This window comes from Bos indicus x Bos taurus, chromosome 3, assembly GCF_003369695.1.
Source record: "Bos indicus x Bos taurus breed Angus x Brahman F1 hybrid chromosome 3, Bos_hybrid_MaternalHap_v2.0, whole genome shotgun sequence".
NCBI classification, from domain to species: Eukaryota; Metazoa; Chordata; class Mammalia; order Artiodactyla; family Bovidae; genus Bos; species Bos indicus x Bos taurus.
The window spans coordinates 57,492,031-57,515,498 of record NC_040078.1 but is presented as its reverse complement, the minus strand read 5'-3'; the positions used below and the strand labels follow the sequence as shown (position 1 = coordinate 57,515,498).

Below are 23,468 nucleotides of genomic sequence, written 5' to 3'. Positions count from 1 at the left end.
ACCCTTGTTGTATAAATTGAGAGGAGTTAAGTGATTTGTACGTCATACATTAAGTAGCAAAACTAGAACTTGAAGCCAATGATTTACGTATTCTTAGAAAATTATTGCCTAGTAAAACTTGCTTTTTATGAACACATTCCATATGAGAAGATAACTCAAACTAAATCTAGCAAATTGTTTTTTCAATTAACAACAGCATAAAATCAACCAAACTTTTAACTCCCAACCCAGTTTTAAGCACCTCTGTCCAATTCAAGAAGCAACTTGCTAACAGACTCCCAGTCTTAATCACCTTTATATCTCACCTAGCACCCTCACTCCCTGCTCCAACTCATGTTGAATGCAGACCTGGACAGGTAAAAATTAAAGAACTGATTTCTAGGTATATAAAAATGAGAGTTTACAGACTAGATAGATATGGTAAAATGTAACCTACTTTTCAGTTAGTCTTTGCTAAAATATTTGGGGAGATGGGCTTAGATCAGCTTCTTCTTGCTTGTTTGTACACTTTCACATTCATTTCATTGTGAAACTGCCACTACAAGGTACTTTTAATTTTGTCAGGAAATGGTAACTGAAGCTTCTACTTACCTGTTTCATGCCACCAAACGAAGAGTTTATTTCAGGAATGTAAGCATTTTAATTCCAATGACGTGGAAGTCAAAATCTGAGTACTTAATGCCAAAACAAGAATCATATGACCAGGTAGGGTATTTTATCTAGCTCCTAAATTGTTTCTTCTTGCTGTGATTTTTAGAAATTAATGCTCATAATTTTGAGTAATTATTAATGACTACTTTAGTATTTAATTTAGTAATATTAATGTTCTAAATTTAGATGAAAATTTCCTTGTTTCTATTGCTCATGAGATCTGTTTTGGTTTGTTTATTCTGCCTTTTAGGCAGAAGTCATAGTTGCTAATCCTTACCTAAAACATGGAGATGATCCCTATACACTTCAATATGGAAGATGTGGAGAAAAAGGACAATATATACATTTTACTCCAAACTTCTTGCTGACTAATAATTTGCCTATCTATGGGTCCCGAGGTAAGGATATTTATTTCATACTTCTGTTTTTATTTTCACTGGAAACAAATATAACACTGTGATTGATGGTATTTTTTTAATTTTTAAAGGAAAAAATAAGTATTAATATTTTTGTTCAGAAAGTTACTAGTTATGTTCAACCTAACTACATTTCTTTTTGTACGTGTGTTTAATAATAAAGTTAGCCATTTACTGATACTAACTGATTTAACTTCTTTGGTCTAATGAAAGTTGTCAATTTCTAGATTTCCTTGACTCAGTTAGATTGATGATGTGGAGAAGGGAGACTTAAAATATAAGGAAACCCTATTTATATACAAGTTTCCCTCATTATTCAAAAGAAGTGTTTCTATCATAAGTCAGAATGATGTACAAGAAGCAATTACCTTAGGACACATCTTGCTAACAGATACACAAAATATGTTGAGATGAATCACAGATTGCTCACAGACACATTTCAAATCTATGAGGCTTGATGCCAAGCACAGTTGCTAGGGAAGGAGCTTGGTGCTGCCACTTTTCCTGCTCTGGGTGTGTGCTGTCTGTAAAACAGTTGGCTGCAAAACAAATGCCTAATGCTACCTTTGCTTTTCACCTTTTTTCATAAAAGCAAAATCCTCTTCAAATTTCTTTCTGTTAGTGAAAACAGGTACTGAGGTGGGTCTTTCATAAAAATGAAGTGGTGTATAATGAATTTTCAAAAAGCAGGGATACTTCTGTTGTAAACATAAATTTTAAAGCGGCAATATTCTCTCATAGGCAGAGCATTTGTCCATGAGTGGGCCCATCTCCGATGGGGAATATTTGATGAGTATAACGGGGACCAGCCATTCTATATCTCCAGAAGGAACACTATTGAAGCAACAAGGTATCATTCTATTGAATAAATCTGTTTTCAAATGTTTTCACTTATGAATTTTTAATTTTCTATACTAAGCAAACAAAGACTATCTCTGTGGTTGAGTGCTCACACACTCAACTGCAATATTCAACCTGCCCCATTATATATCTAACAATTTCTGAGTATTACATTTTGGAAGCACGATCAATCAAAATTTGGGAATAATTTCAATATTCATGGGGTTGTATTAAAAATATGTTGTTCTCAGAGGAAAGAGTTGGAGAAGGCAATGGCAACCCACTCCAGTACTCTTGCCTGGAAAATCCCATGGACAGAGGAGCCTGGTAGGCTGCAGTCCATGGGGTCGCTAAGAGTCGGACACGACTGAGCGACTTCACTTTCACTTTTCACTTTCATGCATTGGAGGAGGAAATGGCAACCCACTCCAGTGTTCTTGCCTGGAGAATCCCAGGGATGGCAGGGCCTGGTGGGCTGCCATCTGTGGGGTCACACAGAGTCGGACACGACTGAAGCGACTTAGCAGCAGCAGCAGCAGAGGAGAGAGAAAGAAAAAGGTTGTAATCTAAACCTTAAGATATCTGAGAATTAGAGCTCAAGTTCCTACCCAATCTTTTATTCCATGTGGTTCAAAGCTTTTTAAGGTCAATCTGTTTCACTGAAATCATTTAAACTGTTAGAGTCTCATGTTAAGTATATTTTATTTTTCATTTAATCTTGAGCTTAAAGAAAAGAAGTACTTTTCCTAAAAATAAGTGAAATTTTTGATTTTTTAAAGAATAGGTAGACTTAGCTCTTATTTATGAATAGATGAGATATTTAAATTAAAACTATCAAATACATGGAATAGTTAATGAGTATTAAAGAACAACAGAAATTAGTGTAATTAAAACTGCTTTGGAATAAAAAAACATATTAGAGAAAAGAGGTGTGGTAGAAAAATGCCTTTGTATTGTTCGCTTTATGTCTACTAAGCTGCTAGAATCTTTCACAGAGACTAGGGTTTCAACCCAGGAAACACTCTCTCCTCTTCTCATGCAACAACCCCTCCCAGCACCACCTCCCGTATTCAGATAATGCTTGTTAGTCCTTCCAGTCTCAAATTAAATGCTTTCCCCCAAGTGTCTTTCCTCTCCCTCCATTTGTGATATCCTTGAGGCTGTTCCCAAAGCAACATGCACGGGCTGCTCTCACCTGCGTGTGTGTGTGTGTGTGTGTGTGTGTGTGTGTGCGCTCAGGCACTCATTCGTGTCTCTTTGTGACTCCATGGACTGCAGTCCACCAGGCTCCTCTGTCCATGGAATTTTCTAGGCAAGAATACTGGAGTGGGTTGCCATTTAATCCTTGAGGGTACTTCTCTCACAGTGGGCAATAATTTTCTGTATCATTTTATTTTCTCCACTAGACTTTAAGATCCTTGAGGACTGATTTTTTTAATCTCCTAGCCTTGTACATGGCATAAAGTAAAAATTAAACAAAGAATCTATCAAACAACTACTTTTTAAAAGTTAATGAAAAATAAATCAGGTTCCTTATCAGTCATAAAGATATATAGTAAAAACAAGTATTGAAAATAACACTGAGTTCCTACTGTGAGCCAGGCACTTTGTTGGAGGCAGTGTAAGTTTAATTTTCAGGCTTACTCTAGAGCAAACCTTCTGGGTAAATATGACTAATCATTTCTTTTAATCCTTGAAATACAAATAAATTTATTTAAATGGATTAATGGAATGAAGTTTAATATTAACACAGAATGGGATAAATCCTGCAAATAAACAAGAACTCTTTAGAATCTTTTACCCATACCCTACTCCACCTCATTCTCTGCCAGGGATTTGACAATTCTCTTACTTATAAAGACCAAAAGGTTTGAACACACAAGCATTTCTATACAGGGTTTATTTTTATTTCTTAATTCAGTCTAGCTCAATAAAATGTAAAATGTAAACACAAAAACCACACATGGTTTTTTATGTATGATATATACATCTATGTATATATGTATACATCTATTTAGCAATATGGGCTTCTCTGGTAGCTCAGCTGGTAAAGAATCTGCCTGTAATGCATAAGACTCTGGTTCGATTCCTGGATCAGAAAGACCCCCTGGAAAAGGGATAGGCTACCCACTCCAATATTCCTGGGCTTACCTGGTGGCTCAGATAGTAAAGAATGTGCCTGCAATGCGGGAGACAGGGTTCAATCCCTGGGTTGGGAAGACCCCTTGGAGGAGGGTATGGCAACCCACTCCAGTAGTCTTGCCTGGAGAATCTCATGGACAGAAGAGCCTGGAGGGCTACAGGCCACAGGGTTGCAAAGAGTCAGACACAACTGAACGACTAAGCACAGCACAACACATACAGCAATATCAGTTCAGATCGGTTGTGTCCGACTCTTCGCAACCCCATGGACGGCATCACGCCAGAATTCCCTGTCCATCACCAACTCCCAGAGCTTACTCAAACTCATGTCCATCAAGTCGGTGATGCCATCCAACCATCTCATCCTCTGTTGTCCCCGTCTCCTCCCACCTTCAATCTTTCCCAGCATCAGGGTCTTTTCAAATGAATCAGTTCTTCGCATCAGGTGGCCAAAGTATAGGAGTTTCAGCTTCAGCATCAGTCCTTCCAATGAATATTCAGGACTGATTTCCTTTAGGATTAACTGGTTTGATCTCCTTACAGTCCAAGGGACTCTCAAGAGTCTTCTCCAACACCACAGTTCAAAAGCATCAACTCTTCAGAGCTCAGCTTTCTTTATAGTCCAACTCTCACATCCATACATGACTACTGGAAAAACCATAGCTTTGATTAGATGGACCTTTGTCAGCAAAGAAATACCTCTGCTTTTGAATATGTTCTCTAGGTTGGTCATAGCTTTTCTTCCAAGGAGTAAGCGTCTTTTAATTTCATGGCTGCAGTCACCATCTGCAGTGATTTTGGACCCCAAAGAAATAAAGTCTCTTACTGTTTCCATTGTTTCCCCATCTACTTGCCATGGAGTGATGGGACCAGATGCCATGATCTTAGTTTTCTGAATGTTGAGCTTTAAGCCAACTTTTTTCACTCTCCTCTTTCAATTTCATCAAGAGGCTCTTTATACACACACACACACATGTGTGCAAGTATATATGTATATGTGTACCATGAGTAGGAAAGAGGGTTTTAAGCATAATGTTGACTCTCCCCTCCCCACTGGGAAGCAACTCCTCTGTATCTTTTAACTCAATTAATGTTCACAACATCCCTGTGAAGAATCATCATCTTTAGCTCAAAGTCACAAGGAGCTAATAGATATGTTGATCACTTTAATGAATGGTGAATATTAATACATATGAATTAACATCATTGTTCTTGTTGAAGTTGATGGTGAGTAGGGGTATGACACTGTGCCTACTTTTGTCAAAATGGAATTTGGTACATGGTCCATAGCAATTATCACTGAGGGAATGATTTTAGGATGTTAATATTTATTTATAATTTCTCTGGCCTTCATATATAAATGTAATCTAATTCTTTCACCATAGATGTTCAACTCATATTACTGGTACTAATGTGATTGTCAAATGCCAGGGAGGCAGCTGTATAACAAGGCCATGCAGACGTGACTCACAGACAGGGCTGTATGAGGCAAAATGTACATTCATCCCAGAAAAATCCCAGACTGCAAGGGAGTCCATCATGTTTATGCAAAGTCTCCATTCTGTAAGTACCTCCTTTTTCTAGTCTTACAAAGGAAGCCTTTGGAAAAAATTAATTAGGGAAACTGAATTTTCTACTGTGAAATTATACATACCAATAGAAGTAAGGAAAATTACTAAGACAGTTAACTAACAGTCATTTTATCCAGTTTTGTGTCACCAGTCCTGTCAGAATATATCTGGAAATTATCCCATACTTTATTACTAACCTGTCTTTTTTTCTTCAGAGGTAAAACTGTACCCTCCTCATTGGTATCACAGAATTTCTTATAGCATCCCTTCCCTCATTTGACTTCTGTATTGTCTAGAACTACAACCTTAATTATTTCTTCTAAGTGTTATTCATACTACGTTTCCAAAGCAAATCATTCTGTAGCTTCAGAAAGTACTGACAGTCTCTGCTTTCCATTACGTTCATACTAAAGCACACTATACTGGGCAAAATGATATTGTGAACACATAAATGGCTCTGTCTCTACAGAACAACAAACTGCTTAATCTGAAATTTCATTCTCTAGTTTTTTAAATGGGAATTTAAAAATACTTTACAGTATTATTGTTGTTAGTTTTATAAAAGCTAATATAAATAAAGTATGACAACAGTGCTTAGCACAAGGTGAGTACAAAGTAAACTTAATTTTTTTAATTTTTTAAAATTATAAAATATTTGGATAATAGGAAATTGTCTCTTTCCCTGGATAAATTCAGCTTAATTAATGTAAGCATATTATAGTTAACTCAATGAAAGTTTCCAAACATTAAAAATAGACTTTTAAATATGAAACATATGAAAGTTTTCAAAAACATCAAATCAAAATAAAGAATACTATCTCTAGATAGTAAACTAACAATTAAAAGAAGCAAATTTTCATGTACCAAATTACTAGTAACATAGACTTTATGGGTAGAGGTTTGTAAAAGCCTATCATTTCCAGTAAGCTTTAAAATTGCTTTGAAGTCTAGGGCATTAATAATGAAAGACTTGAGTAAAAATATAGACTTGATAAATTCTTCTAAAACTCCTAAATGAATCCAGTAAGATTTTTAAGTAAAAATTGTTTTCCAGCCTAATAAAGCTCCCTCCTGGGAATATCTGAAGCATGAGTCTAGAAATCTCACTTTAACCTGCTGCAAGTAGATCCACAAAGGTAGCCAAAGAATTCAGCATCCAAATAGATATTAGATCATGTGACACAAGAAGATAATTGGAACATATACTGTCTGTACCAAATTATAAATTCTGAAAGCATCTGCCTATTAAGAGATAACTGATGCTGCCTATCATAAAATAAATAATAATGAAGAAGGAAAATCATGTAGCTGAAATATGGAGGGCAATTTATATAAGATATGGCTCAGAGATAAATACTGTACTTTAACTATAATATCTTGTGCATAACACTACCTTCTAATTATTATAACATAGACTAAATACATACCTTCTAATTATTATCACATAGACTAAATACATTGTATGACTGTACCCAAGGCATAAGCTCAGACCCAGGAGAAATACGCTCTGAAATAATGAATATTCAAGTCCATGATTTTCTTCCTTTAAACTTCATTATTCCCACTTCATGTCCAGCACTGTATTAGGAGCAGAAAAAATACACAAATAATCAAAAAGAACTGTTTTTGAGGAACTCAATTTAGTGAGGCTGGTAGATGTAAGAAAAATAAATAAGAATACAAAGTAGGAAGAAATAGAAACCAAGTATTGTGGGAGTACAGAAAATGTCTCAAACTAGAGGTCAGAAAACAGATTCTAAAAGAAATGAGCTTTGAGTTGGGATTTGGAAAAAAAATTAGTAAGAACTTGCTAAAGCAGGAAGAGGAAGTGTATTCTAGGCAAAGAAACAGGTTTACAAAAACAAAGATGGAAAAATACACGGATGCCACACATGACTGCACAAGTTGAGCACTGCCCAAATTATCTGCAGCATGGTCACTAAAATTTTAATGTTTATTAGAACAATTTTAAAGTTATTGTTGTTGTTCAGTCACTAAGATGTGCCCAACTCTTTGCAACCCCATGAACTGCAGCACGCCAGGCTTCCCTGTCCTTCACCACCTCCCAGATTTTGCTCAAACTCATGTTCATTGACTCAATGATGCCATCCAACCATCTCATCTGCTGTTGCCCCCTTCACCTCCTGCCTTCAATCTTTCCCAGCATCAGGGTCTTTTTCAGTGAGTCAGTCCTTCGTATCAGGTGGCCAAAGTACTGGTGCTTCAGCATCAGCATCAGCATCAGTCCTTCCAATGAATATTCAGGGTTGGTTTCCTTTAGGATTGACCACTTTAATCTCCTTGCTGTCCAAGTGACTCTCAAGAATGTTCTCCAACACCACAGTTCAAAAGCATCAATTCTTTGGCACTCAGCCTTCTTTATAGTCCAACTCTCACATCCATACATGACTACTGGAAAAACCATAGCCTTGACTAGATGGACCTTTGTTGGCAAAGTAATGGCTCTACTTTTTAATATGCTGTCTATAATGGCACCCCACTCCAGTATTCTTGCCTGGAAAATCCCATGGACAGAGGAGCCTGGAAGGCTGCAGTCCATGGGGTCACTGAGGGTCGGACACGACTGAGCGACTTCACTTTCACTTTTCACTTTCATGCATTGGAGAAGGAAATGGCAACCCACTCCAGTGTTCTTGCCTGGAGAATCCCAGGGACGGCAGAGCCTGGTGGACTGCAGTCTATGGGGTCACACAGAGTCAGACACAACTGAAGCGACTTAGCAGCAGCAGCAGCCTTCTTTATGGTCCAACTCTCACATCCATACATGACTACTGGATAGAAATAAAAAGAACTTGAGAAAGGGGCACCTTTCTATAATTTGCACAAATTTCCTGTTCTCTTTTTCCATTTGTATTAGTGAGAACCTTATAAAAGCTTCTGGCATACTCTAAAGAACAGGAGAAAGTTCAGTGTCCTATAAGCAAAATATACACGGTAAGGAAGAAACATGGAATGAGACTGAAACACAAAATTGGAAGCTACAAACCTAAGGTGTTCAGATTTTTATTTTATCAACCTCAGGCTTGTAATGTAACCAGCTAATTCCTTCAGGACAGTTCTTCTGTCTGTGAAAAATAAAAGGGAGTGAGATAGTGAAGGTAGGCAGACCAACTGGAAGGACATGAAAACAGGCAGACAAGAGACCTGAAGGTCACAAATAAAGGCAGTGACAGTAGTAAAAGGAGTCATATTTCATATGCATTTCATAACATCAAGATGATTGTAAATCACTGCTTTGACTGAAAACTATCCTTTTCTTCCATCCAATATATCCCCTTCTAAGAAATATCGGTCAGAAACATAAGAGAAGGAAAAGAAACTCTTCCAACTTGAATAAAAGTTATGCAGGTTTAATAATTTAGTTCTAAACCTGAATTTATAGCCAGAGATTTATATGAGGGCATTTAAAAAAATAAAATGACACAAAGCTGAGGCTTTACTGTAAGACAAATTCTCTCCTAATGCTACACTAGTTTATCCAGTGTTTCTCCAACTTGCTATATTTTCAAAACTTGGAGGATTTTAATAGGTTCTATAGTAATGGACGGAGAAGGCAATGGCACCCCACTGCAGTACTCTTGCCTGGAAAATCCCATGGATGGAGGAGCCTGGTGGGCTGCAGTCCATGGGGTCGCTAAGAGTCTGACATGACTGAGCAACTTCACTTTCACTTTTCACTTGCATGCATTGGAGAAGGAAATGGCAACCCACTCCAGTGTTCTTCCCTGGAGAATCCCAGGGACGGGGGAGCCTGGTGGGCTGCCGTCTATGCGGTCACGCAGAGTCGGACACGACTGAAGCGACTTAGCAGCAGCAGCAGCATAGTAATGGAACATCATTTGGCAGAATTACTGGACATGACTCACCAGTTCAGTTCAGTTCAGTGGCTCAGTCGTGTACGACTCTTTGTGACCCAATGCACTGCAGCACACCAGGCTTCCCTGTCCATCACCAACTCCCGGAGCTTACTCAAACTCATGTCCATCGAGTCTGTGATGCCATCCAACCATCGCATCCTCTGTCATCCCCTTCTCCTCCCGCCTCCAATCTTTCCCAGCAACAGGGTCTTTTCAAATGAGTCAGTTCTTTACATTAGGTGGCCAAAGTATTGAAGTTTCTGCTTCAGCATCAGTCCTTCCAATGAATATTCAGGACTGATTTCCTTTAGGATGGATAGGTTGGATCTCCTTGCAGTCCAAGAGACTCTCAAGAGCCTTCTCCAACACCACAATTCAAAAGCATCAATTCTTCGGCACTCAGCTTTCTGATAGTCCAGCTATCACATACATACATAACTACTGGAAAAACCATAGCTTTGACTAGACAGACCTTTGTCAGCAAAGTAATGTCTCTGCTTTTTAATATGCTGTCTAGGTTGGTCCAAGGAGTTAGTGTCTTTTAATTTCATGGCTGCAATCACCATGTGTAGCGATTTTGGAGCTCCCCCCAAAAAAGTCAGCCATTCTTTTCACTGTTTCCCCATCTATTTGCCATGAAGTGATGGGAACAGATGCCATGATCTTAGTTTTTTCAGTGTTGAGTTTTAAGCCAGCTTTTTCACTCTCCTCTTTCATTTTCATCAAGAGGCTCTTTAGTTCTTCTTCACTTTCTGCCATCAGGGTGGTGTCAACCTGCATATCTGAGGTTGTTGATATTTCTCCTAGCAATCTTGATTCTAGCTTGTGTCTCATCCAGCCCAGCGTTTCTCATGATGTACTTTGCATATAATTAAGCAGGGTGACAATATACAGCTTTGACGTACTCCTTTCCCGATTTGGAACCAGTCTGTTGTTCCATGTCCAGTTCTACCTGTTGCTTCTTGATCTGCTACAGATTTCTCAGGAGGCAGGTCAGGTGGTCTGGTATTCCCATCTCTTTCAGAATTTTCCACAGTTTATTGTGATCCACACAGTCAAAGGCTTTGACATAGTCAATAAAGCAGAAATAGATGTTTTTCTGGAACTCTCTTGCTTTTTCCATGATCCAGCGGATGTTGGCAATTTGATAATCTGGTTCCTCTGCCTTTTCTAAAACCAGCTTGAACATCTGGAAGTTCACGGTTCACGTACTGCTGAAGCCTGGCTTGGAGAATTTTCAGCATTACTTTACTAGCGTGGGAGACGAGTGCAATTGTGCAGTAGTTTGAGCATTCTTTGGCATTGCCTTTCTTTGGGATTGGAATGAAAACTGACTTTTTCCAGTCCTGTGGCCACTGTTGAGTTTTCCAAATTTGCTGGCATATTGCATGCAGCACTTTTCACAGCATCATCTTTTAGGATTTGAAACAGCTCAACTGCAATTCTATCACCTCCACTAGCTTTGTTCGTAGTGATGCTTCCTAAGGAGGCATCACATTTCTTTTCTTTCTTCCCACATTGTCATTACTTTTTCAGGAGTATTATTTATTTCTGAGTTCACAGAGCCAGTAACATTCAGAGTAACAATGCAACAATGTTACATATTTGTTTTCAAGTTTTCCAATAAATTATAAAGAGATAGCAAATACTTAGGCAATTAAAGAAGGCTATTTTCTTTAGCCTACTCTTAGGGGTCAGCTAGAAATTACTACAAATCCTACCCCTTTTTCCATTAAACTTATTTCAAAGCTTGAATTCCCCAAGAGTCTACAAGGGAAAGTAAGAAGTTAACTTAAGCAATTAAGATGATGTAAGCCACCATCATCCCCCAAGGACTTCCCTGGTAACTCAGATGGTGAAGAATATGCCTGCAATGCAGAAGACCTGGGTTCGATCTCTGAGTCAGAAAGATTCCCTGGAGAAGGGAATGGCTACCCATTCCAGTATTCTTGCCTGGAGAATTCCATGGACAGAGGATTCTGGCAGGCTATAGTCCATGGGGTCACAAAGAGTCAGACACCCATAACTAAAAAAATTACCAAATAATTTTCCAGTGCATATGATTTTACTTTGCTTTTTCTCCACTAAAGTATGCAAAACAGATGTGAGAATGTTAGATTATGAAATAATTGTTAATTAGCAGGAGATAAAATCTGTGAAGGATGTATAACACAGCCAGCTGTATATTTGGAAAGGGAGGTAATGCATCAGTTACTGTATAATTGTCTTTCAATTGATTTTTTTCCAGGTGACTGAATTTTGTACAGAAAAAACACACAATGTGGAAGCTCCAAACCTACAAAACAAAATGTGCAATGGCAAAAGCACATGGGATGTAATCATGAACTCTACTGACTTTCAAAATACATCTCCCATGACAGAAATGAATCCACCGACTCAACCTACATTTTCATTGCTCAAGTCCAAACAGCGAGTAGTTTGTTTGGTACTTGATAAATCTGGAAGCATGTCTTCAGTAAGATTTTTTTTTTTTTTTAGCTCTTTTAAATTAGATATTTAAGCTAATGGATGTATAATTTAATCTTAGGTTTAGTTTTACTAAGCTAACTAAAATTTATTATTCTAATAAATTTTAATCAATGATTTTGTATGGACAAGCACTAGAAGATAATATACTAAAATAAAAGTAATTTTTATATTAAGGTTATTGGATTATGGATGACATTTATTCTTTTAACTTTTAGTTCTAACAAACAAGAAATAATATAACTGAACAAAAAGAAAAAGTGAAAATCACTCATGATTCCACCACTGAGCATAATACTTTGTTTCTGTGTATGCACTTGTATTTCCTTCTCAAAAATGTGATTATCTTACATAATATTTCATAATATGATTTTTTACTTACTATACCTTAAACACTCCCCAGGGGAAAAAATGATTCCATGAGACATATTTTAATGATTGTATCATATGCACAAACTATAATTTAGTCAAATAACTCCTCATTAATGGACATTTTGATGATTTTCAACTTATCAAAAATTACACTGCAACAAACATTTTTGTGTGCATTTTAAATTATTTCCTTATTGTTAAAGAAGACAGTATACATTTTCAGGGCTTTCCCAAGTATGACATGACTGACTTTTTAAGTTTTTCTTTAATATTTCTTTTTAATATAATGAAGTTAAATGCTAAAATACAGTAATCAATTATTACCATGCTCTCTGGCCATGAACTTTGTTTTCACCAGTCTGTCAAGATTGGAGGAAACTCCGGGATTGTTCAGACATGCCACAATAATTGATTCAGTGATTACTGGAATTATTTAATCCCTTTAGTTTAAATTATAAGAATTTGTCAGGGATATTAAAACAAATAGGGGCTTCCCTGGTGGCTCAGAGGTTAAAGCACCTGCCTGCAATGCAGGAGACCCAGGTTCGATCCCTGGGTCGGGAAGATCCCCTGGAGAAGGAAATGGCAACCCACTCCAGTATTCTTGCCTGGAGAATCCCATGGAGAGAAGAGGCTGGTAGGCTACAGTCCACGGGGTCACAAAGAGTCAGACACAACTGAGCGACTTCATTTTCACTTTCTTTTCTTACAGGAAGATCGTCTCTTTCGAATGAATCAAGCAGCAGAATTATTCTTGATTCAAATTATTGAAAAGGGATCCTTGGTTGGGATGGTTACATTTGACAGTGTTGCTGAAATCCGAAATAATCTAACAAAAATAACTGATGATAATGTTTCTGAAAATATCACTGCAAATCTGCCTCAAGAAGCTAATGGTGGAACTTCAATTTGTAGGGGGCTCAAAGCAGGATTTCAGGTAAAATAAAAATGCTTTTATAAGTATCATTTGCATTTATTATTACTTTTAATATTGTCCAGCTCTCTTACAAGGGTCATGAGCATAGAGGTCTCTCATTTAAATAATTTTTTTTCAATAGTAAAAGACGTTTATCTGTTTACACAATCAATAGCCAGACAAAAAATAAAAGATAATTACAATTGCAGGCCATAATCGGGACATGATTAAACTAACAATATAAAGTAATTACATACAGTTTGGGGGGGTCAAGCAGAGTGATGCGCTAAGTGGAAGTACCTACATGCACATGTTTTTATCTGCCCAGCCAGTCTACATCTTTTAGTTGATGCATTTAATCCATTTACATTTAAGGTAATTATGGATATGTACGGGCTTCCCTTGTGGCTCAGCTGGTAAAGAGTCCGCCTGCAGTGCAGGAGACCTGGGTTGGATCTCTGGGTTGGGAAGATTCCCTGGAGAAGGGAAAGGCTACCCACTCCAGTATTCTGGCCTAGAGAATTCCACGGACTGTATATAGTCCATGGGGTTGCAAAGAGTCGGACACGACTGGGCAACTTTCACTTTCACTTTCATATGGTCCTATTACCATTTTCTTAATTATTTTGGGTTTATTTTTTGTAGGTCTTTTCCTTGTCTTGTTTTCTGCCTACAAGTTCCTTTAGCATTTGTTGTAAAGCTGGTTTGGTGGCACTGAATATTCTCAACTTTTGCTTATCTGGAAAGCTTTTGTTTTCTCCATCAAATCTGAATGAGAGCCTTGTTATGTAGAATATTCATGGATGTAGATTCTTCCCTTTCATCACTTTAAATATATCATGTCATTCCCTTCTGGTTTGTAGAGTTACTATTGAGAAATCAGCTGATAACCTGATGGGAGTTCTCTTGTATGTTATTGGTCATTTTTCCTTGTTGTTTTAAATATTCTACCTTGTCTTCAATTTTTGTCAGTTTGATTACTGTGTGTTTCAGTGTGTTCCTCCTTGGGTTTATCCTGCCTGGGACTCTCTGTGCTTTCTGGACTTGGTTGACTATTTCCATTCTCACATTAGGGAAGTTTCAGTTATTATCTCTTCAAATATTTTCTCAGGTCCTTCCTCTCTCTCTTCTACTTCTGGGACCCTCAAAATGTGAATGTTGGTGTGTTTAATGCTATCCCAGGGGTCTCTTAGGCTATCTTCTTTTTTTTTCATTCTTTTTTATATATTCTGTTCTATGGGAGTGATTTCCACCATTCTGTCCTCCAGGTCATTTATCCGTTCTCCTGCCTCAGTTATTCTGCTACTGACTCCTTCTAGTGTATTATTCATCTCTGTTTGTTCTTTAGTTCTTATAGGTCTTTGGTAAACATTTTTTGCATCTTCACCATTGTTCCCGAGATCCTGGATCATCTTCACTTTCACTATTCTGAATTATTTTTCTGGGAGGTTGCCTATCTCCACAACATTTAGTATTTTTCTGGGGTTTTATCTTGTCCCCTCATCTGGGATATAACCTTTTGCTTTGTCATCCTGACTAACTTTCTGTAATGTGGCTTTTGTTCTAGCTGTGGGATTGTGGTTCTTATTGCTTCTTCTGTCTTGCGTTCTGATGGAGGAGGCTAAGAGGCTTGTGTAAGCTTCCTGATGGGAGGGACTGGCAGTGGGAAAAACTGGGTCTTGCACTGGTGGGCACGGCCTCGCTCAATAAATTTCAACCCAATTATCTGCTGATGGGTAGAGTTGTGCTCCCTCTGTTAGTTGTTTGGCCTGAGGCAACCCAGCCTTGGGGTCTACAGGCTCTAGGGTTAATGGTGACCTCCAAGAGGGCTTATGCCAAGGGGGGATGTTGGGTATCTTTTTTTGGTGGGTTCCAGCATCTTCCTGTTGATGGCTGTTCAACAACTAGTTGAGATTTTGGTTTTCTCACAGGAGGAGATGAGCACACATCCTTCTACTCTGTCATCTTGAACTCTCATTTAAATAATTTTTAAAGACATTCTATTGCCTATTGTTCTTACTCCTAAGGTACTGCATTGCACTGAGGAGTGGTTAAAGGGAAGAAAAATTCTATGTAAACATAATCATCATGATTTTATTGAGAAAGTCTTCATTTCTTGATCATTCCAAAGTCCAAATTTCTATGAGGATAAAATAATGCTGTTAAAGGGATTTTAGAAGAGGGAGATTACTAGTATTTTTATATTATGGATAAAGAAAACCCCAGTTCATCCAATTAAATTGACATTTAAAATCACAAAAATAGAGGTAGTTGCTCAAGTATAGTATGAAACTCACAACACATAGGTAGAAGTTTATTGAAATAAAAATTGTGAAATCAAAAGTTGTGAGCAACTTTTTGAGCATTATATTAAACTGCCTCCAGTACTCATCTGAATCTCTTCCAACCTAGGATAGCCTCTGTTTAAGCCTATTTATATTCCTTCAGTCAAAAAAACAGAAAATTGTTTCCCTTCCCTGATCCTCTCACTGCCTCAGCTAAAAAGTAGAGATTATTACTCTCACCTGGGCCACTAGTTAATGCAAACTCCTAGATTTCCTCATGATGTTTATTTTCTGTAAAGCATATAGGTTTAAGAAAATACACAAGTTCCAGATCCAGACAAACCTGGGACTGTAATTCTATTATTCCCTAGCTAAATGACCTTGGGTGAGTTACTCAACTCAAAAAAATCTCAGTTTTCTCAATTAATGGAATATGAGAAGTAATACTTGTTGTTCTTGTTCAGTCACTAAGTCGTATCCAACTCTTTGTGACCACATGGACTGCAGCACACGAGGCTCCTCTTTCCTCTATTATCTCCCAAAGTTTGCTCAAATTCATGTCCATGAGTCAGTGGTGCTATCTAACCATCTCATCCTCTGCCACCCCCTTCTCCTTTTGCCTTCAATTTTTCCCAGCATCAAAGTGTTTTCCAATGAGTTGGCTCTTCACACCAGATGGCCAAAGTACTGGAGCTTCAGCTTCAGCATCAGTCCTTCCAGTGAATATTCAGGGTTGATTCCCTTTAGCATTGACTAATTTGATCTCCTTGCAGTCCAAGGGACACTCAGGAGTCTTCTCCAGCACCACAATTCAGAAATATCAATTCTTCAGCATTCAGCCTTCTTTATGGTCTAGCTCTCACAACTGTACATGACTACTGGAAAAACCATAACTTTGACTAGACTGATTTTTGTCAGCAAAGTGATGTCTTTGCTTTTAAATATGTTTTCTAGGTTTTTCATAGATTTCCTTTCAAGAAGTAAGCATCTTTTTATTAATTATTTATTTAAATTGGAGGATAATTACTTTACAATATTGTGGTGGTTTCTGCCTACATCGACATGAATCAGCCACAGGTGCACATGTTCCCCCCATCCTGAACACTCCTCCCACCTCCCTCCCCATCCCATCCCTCTGGGTTGCCCCAGAGGCTTTGAGTACACTGCTTCATGCATCAAACTTGCACTGGTCATCTGTTTTACATATGGCAATATACATGTTTCAATGCTATTCTCTCAAATCATCCCACCCTTGTCTTCTCCCACATAGTCCAAAAGTTTGTTCTTTACATCTGTGTCTCTTTTGCTAAGGAGCAAACATTTTTTTTTTAATTTCAAGGCTGCAGTCACTGTCTGCAGTGGTTTTGGAGCCCAGGAAAATAAAATCTGTCACTGTTTCCACTTTTTCCCCTTCTATTTGCCATGAAGTGATGTGACCAGATGCCACGACCTTAGTTTTTTGAAAGCTGAGTTTCGAGCGAGTTTTTTCACTCTCTTCTTCCACTCACATCAAGAGGGTCTTTAGTTCCTCTTCATTTTCTGCCATTTGAGTGGTATCATGTGCTTATCAGAGGCTGTTGATATTTCTCCCAGCAATCTTGATTCTAGCTTGTGATTAATTCAACCCAGCATTTAGCATAATGTACTCTGTATATAAGTTAAATAAGCAGCCTTGTCACACTCTTTTCCCAATTTGAAACCAGTCAGTTGTTCCATGTAAGGTTCTAACTGTTGCTTCTTGACCTGCATACAGGTTTCTCAGGAGGCAGGTAAGGTGGTCTAGTATTCCCATCTCTTTCAGAATTTTCCACAGTTGTTGTGATCCACACAATCAAAGGCTTTAGCATAGTCAATGAAGCAGATTTTTTTTAATTCCTTTGTTTTTTTCATGATCCAATGGATGTTGGCAATTTGACTTCTGATTCCTCTGCCTTTTCTAAATTCAGTTTGTACATCTGAAAGTTTTTGGTTCACATACTACTGAAGCCAACTTGAAGGATTTTGGCATAACTTTACCAGTATGTGAAATGAGCACAATTATTCAGTAGTTTAAACATACTTTGGCATTGCCTTTCTTTGGGATTGGAATGAAAACTGACCTTTTCCAGTCCTGCGGCTACGGCTGAGTTTTCCAAATTTGCTGAAGTACTGAGTGCAACATTTTAACAGCATCATCTTTTAGGATTTGAAATAGTTCAGTTGTACCTCTATCACCTCCACTAGCTTTGTTCATAGTAAAGCTTCCTAAGCCCACTTGACTTCACACTCCAGGATGTCCATCTCTAGGTGAGTTACCACAGTATCAGGGTAATTAGTGCCATTAATATCTTTTTTGTATAGTTCCTCTGTATATTCTCGCCACCTCTTCTTAATCTCTTATGCTTTGGTTAGGTCCTTAGCACTCTGTTCTTTACTGTACCCATCCTTGCATGAAATGTTCCCTTGATATCTCCATTTTCTTGAAGAGATCTCTAGTCTTTTCCAGTCTATTGTTTTCCTCTATTTCTTTACATTGTTAATTTAAGAAGGCCTTCTTAGCTCTCCTTGCTATTCTCTGGAACTCTGCATTCAGTTGAGTGTATCTTTTCCTTTCTCCTTTACTTTTCACTTCTCTTCTTTCCTCAGCTCTTTGTAAAGCCTCTTCAGACAACTACTTTGCCTTCTTGCACTCCTTTTTCTTTGAAGGAAAAAAAGCAATAGTACTTATTTAATTGCAAGAAATATGTCAGATAAATAAGTGTTCCCCTAATGTTCATAGCAGCATCATTTATAATAGCCTAGATATAGCAGCAAACCAAGTGTCTATCAAGAGATGAATGAATAAATAAGATTTAGTGTATATGTATGTATTTATACACATATACAGTGGACTATTACTCAGCAATATGAGATTCTGCCATTTGTAACAATGTGGATGGACCTAGAGGGTATGATGCTTAATAAAATAAGTCAAGCAGAGAAAGACAAAAACTCTATTATCAATTATATGCAGGACCCAAAAAATTATACAAACATCATGCATATAGCAAAACAGGCTCACAGATATAGAGAACAATCTAGTGGTAACCAATGGGGAGAGAAGAGGGGAAGGTGCAAGATAAGGGTATGGTATTAAGAAATATAAATTACTATATATAAAATGAATACACAACAGGATATATTGTATAGCACAGAAAAATATAGCCATTATTTTGTAATGACTTTACAGTATAATTCATAGAATAGTAAATTACTATGTTGTATACCTGAAACTAATATAACATTGTAAATCAACTATAATTCAATAAAAATGATACGCAAGTACTCAAGGAAGGATTGCTATTAAAAATTATAATTCTTATATATGTTTATTCAATTCTAAAATATGACTGCACTATATCTTGGGAATGTGTTATAATGTTTGCACATATTGGTTCATAAGTTTTTCTTAATGTTTTGATATGTGTCATATGACATTTTGACCACAGACTATTGCTGAAGAGATTATGTCAAATTACATTCAAACAAATAAAAACCTCTTAATTACTTATGTAATGAAATCATATAAGCTTTTACTTACAGAATCATAACAATAATATCTGAAATTTATTGAGCATATTCTACAGTAGTGCCTATGTTAAATGCTTTTCATTCATAATCTTACTTTATTGCTACCATTAATTTTTAATCAGGCACTATTATTATGCCTATTTTGCACATAAAGAAACTGAGGTACAGAGTAATTAAATATCTTTCTCAAGATCATATAATCAGTAATTGGCAAAACCATGATCAAAACCTGGTCTTTCTTACTCCAAAGTTCAAAAAAGTAATAATTACACTGAACTCTTTATAGAACTTTATTATAAATATTAACTATATTCATATTTTGGAGAAGGCAATGGCACCCCACTCCAGTACTCTTGACTGGAGAATCCCATGGATGGACGAGCCTGGTGGGCTGCAGTTCATGGGGTCATGAAGAGTTGAACATGACTGAGCGACTTCACTTTCACTTTTCACTTTCATGCATTGGAGAAGGAAATGGCAACCCACTCCAGTGTTCTTGCCTGGAGAATCCCAGGAATGGGGGAGCTTGGTGGGCTGCCGTCTCTGGGGTTGCACAGAGTCGGACACGACTGAAGCAACACAGCAGCAGCAGCAGCATACATATATTTTATATATACATATACTACAGAGAGACTAAACACTAGCTATTCAATTCATCAAAGGGAAGAGCTAGAATTTACTCTTAATGTCTCTGAGTAAATTGTGTTAGCCACTACTCTTGGTAAAAAATCAGGAAAATACCACCCTCCCAAAATTACAGTATTTGATAAATTCATGAACTTCCTTCTTCGTGACAGGTCAATGTTTTTTCCAGGAAATCCTAAGATTCTTTAATTATCAACTAAAATGCGTAAAAAGACACAAGTCACATCATTTAACTTTGTACACCTGCCTTCAGTCATGGCTTTACAAATGCTGTCTAGTCTGCAAATTACCAAAACTGCCTGGGTCATCAGGCTCCACCTCAAGTATCTCCTGAGATAATAATAATAGTTAGCACTCACTGAATATTTATTGTGTGTTAGTGTTCTAAGTGTTATATTCTTTCTGTCTTGGATAGCTTGAGTATATGTGAAAGCACTGTTAACATTCTGCCTTTGGAAACCTACAAGACCATTGTACATTACACTCATTTCCAAGCTAGCTCAACCTAGAATGACAACAGGAAGTTTCCTTTGGCCTACTCTGATGTATAGGCCTAAAGAGTTCTCCAAAATTAAAGAAAAGGTTTATTCTTAGTTTATATGTATTTAGATAAGATATTCTCTAATTATTAACAATAGTCTGGTTTTTCAACATTAGGCAATTATTCAGAGTCAACAGAGCACTTCTGGTTCTGAAATCATACTACTAACCGATGGGGAAGATAATGAAATACACTCATGCATTGAGGAGGTAAAACAAAGTGGTGTGATCATTCACACCATTGCCCTGGGACCTTCTGCTGCCAAAGAACTGGAGACACTGTCAGATATGACAGGTAAACCTTTGGAATAGAGTTTAAATAGAAAATACCTTTTCAGTTTCTCTCATTCCAGGGACTCTTTCCCCTTAAACTATAAACTGCTCAAAATTTTCCTGTCCTAAAAAATTCATCTCTACACATGTATACCTGTGGCTGATTCATTTTGATATTTGGCAAAACTAATACAATTATGTAAAGTTTAAAAATAAAATAAAATTAAAAAATAAAAATTCATCTCTGTCCTTTCCTTCTCTTCATCCTTCAAATTAATATCTTTCCTCACCCCATTTCACTTCTCTCTGTTTCTACCTATACTAGCTTCTTCTAACATTAGTCCATATGTGTTGTCTTCACTCATTTCTCATCACTTTTTACCACCAAGATGGACCTTTGCTCTCATGGTTACTGGACTTACTCAACTGCAGTTCCAAAATTCTTACTCAGTATCTTACCTGCTCAATATTACAGTAGAGATTCAGCTAGCACTATTTTATTGAGGAGTAAATGTAAAATCTAGAGAATACAAATTATTTACCCAAGGCAATATAGTAAGACTGGGCTTCCCTGGTAGCTCAGCTGGTAAAGAATCCACAATCCACCTGCAATGCAGGAGACTTGGGTTTGATTCCTGTTTCAGGAAAATCCCTTGGAGAAGGGATAGGCTACCCACTCCACTATTCTTGGGCTTCCCTGGTGGTTCAGATAGTTAAGAATCCACTTACAATGAGGGAGACCCAGATTCAATCCCTGGGCTGGGAAGATCCAGGGAGGAGGAGCTGGCAACCCACTCTAGTATTCTTGCCTGGAGAATCCCCAAGGACAGACAGCCTGGTAGGCTACAGTCCGTGGGTCTCAAAGAGTTGGACACAACTAGAGAGCCGGACACAACCAGCAACTAAGCACAGCACAGCATAGAGAACTGAATACCAAATCTTGTTCTCTGCAATCCACTCTTTTCCAGCTCCTGACACTGAAGTTATCCCCCTCTTCATTAACTCTTGCATCATTTAGTATCTGCATTTAATCAGTTTTAGGGCTTCCATGGTGGCTCAGAGGTTAAAGCGTCTGCCTGCAATTCAGGAGACCTGGGTTCGATCCCTGGGTCAGGAAGATCCCCTGGAGAAGGAAAAAGCAACCCACTTCAGTATTCTTGCCTGGAGAATCCCATGGACGGAGGAGCCTGGTGGGCTACAGTCCACAGGGTCACAGAGTTGGACACGACTGAGCGACTTCACTTTCACTTTACTTTCACTTTCTTTAATCAATTTTACTTTATTCTACACTGTCATTCTCTAATTGTTTTGGTATATCTTAATATAACCAGAAAATAAGCAGCTAGTTTAAAATTGTCTTTAATTTTCATATCATTATTTGGTGATTAGATAAGCTTTACTAATGTGGCAAGCACTTAAATCTAATGATTGATTTTAAAATAATATTAACTGGCCAGTTTTTTTCTTTATTCTAAGATATTTTGAGCAAGGTTTAGTTATTGCAGGATTACATCTAGGATACTGATTTACTAAAAGTTCCAAAGGTCTGGAAAATTCATCTTTTGTAAGTTTAAAAAGAAAATTTTAAATGTATTTTATAGTATACTGATAAGAGTATAATATCAAATATGATTTTCCCACTTAAAATTAGAATCATATGGAATATGACTCAGCCATAAAAGAGAACTAAATACTGCCATTTGCAGCAACATTGATGGACCTAGAGATTGTCAAACTGAGTGAAGTAAGTCAGACAGAGAAAGACAAATCTATGATATCACTTACATGTGGAATCTTTAAAAAAAAAAATGGTACAAATTAACTTATTTACAAAACAGAAACAGAGTCACAGACGTAGAAAACAAATTTATAGTTACCAAGGGCAAAAGGAGCTGGGCAGAGAGAAATTAGGAGATTCAGTTAGGTTCAGTTCAGTCGCTCAGTTGTGTCCATCTCTTTGCGACCCCATGAACCACCAGGCCTCCCTGTCCATCACCAACTCCCAGAGTTCACTCAAACTCATTCGAGTTGGTGATGCCATCCAGCCATCTCATCCTCTGTCGTCCCCTTCTCCTCCTGCCCCCAATCCCTCACAGCATCAGTCTTTTCCAATGAGTCAACTCTTCGCATGAGGTGGCCAAAGTATTGGAGTTTCAGCTTTAGCATCATTCCTTCCAAAGAAATCCCAGGGCTGATCTCCTTCAGAATGGACTGGTTGGATCTCCCTGCAGTCCAAGGGACTCTCAAGAGTCTTCTCCAACACCACAGTTCAAAAGAATCAATTCTTCGGCGCTCAGCTTTCTTCACAGTCCAACTCTCACATCCATACATGACCACAGGAAAAACCATAGCCTTGACTAGACGGACCTTTGTTGGCAAAGTAATGTCTCTGCTTTTGAATATGCTATCTAGGTTGGGCATAACTTTTCTTCCAAGGAGTAAGCGTCTTTTAATTTCATGGCTGCAGTCACCATCTGCAGTGATTTTGGAGCCCCAAAAAATAAAGTCTGACACTGTTTCCACTGTTTCCCCATCTATTTCTCATGAAGTGATGGGGCCAGATGCCATGATCTTCATTTTCTGAATGTTGAGCTTTAAGCCAACTTTTTCACTCTCCTCTTTCACTTTCATCAAGAGGCTTTTTAGTTCCTCTTCACTTTCTAATTAGGATTGACATATAAACACTACTGTATATAAAATAAAGACCTACTGTATAGCATAGAGAAGTCTACTCAATATTCTGTAATGTCCTATATGGAAAAAGAATCTAAAAAAAGAATGAATAAATGTATTTGTATAACTGATTCACTTTGCTACATACCTGAAACTAACATTTTGTTAATCAAATATATTTCAGTAAAAATTTTTCAAATTAAATAAAATTAGTATTATAAAAGTAATAA

At 37.5% G+C, this 23,468-nt stretch overlaps 1 protein-coding gene and 1 non-coding gene across 2 annotated transcripts in view; both read left to right on the top strand.

Annotated features, from left to right (window-relative positions):
- Positions 1-23,468, top strand: part of LOC113889668 (calcium-activated chloride channel regulator 1) — a 33,131-nt gene that overhangs the window by 1,355 nt on the left and 8,308 nt on the right. Inside the window, exons 2-8 of the mRNA XM_027536663.1 lie at positions 565-705; positions 902-1,049; positions 1,809-1,917; positions 5,435-5,612; positions 11,747-11,974; positions 13,070-13,294; positions 20,410-20,587. Of these exons, the coding sequence (XP_027392464.1) occupies positions 565-705; positions 902-1,049; positions 1,809-1,917; positions 5,435-5,612; positions 11,747-11,974; positions 13,070-13,294; positions 20,410-20,587 (1,207 nt within the window). The remainder of the gene's footprint in view (positions 1-564; positions 706-901; positions 1,050-1,808; positions 1,918-5,434; positions 5,613-11,746; positions 11,975-13,069; positions 13,295-20,409; positions 20,588-23,468) is intronic.
- On the top strand, positions 12,850-12,921 carry TRNAC-GCA. The gene has a single exon. It is a non-coding gene; the product is annotated as a tRNA-Cys (tRNA).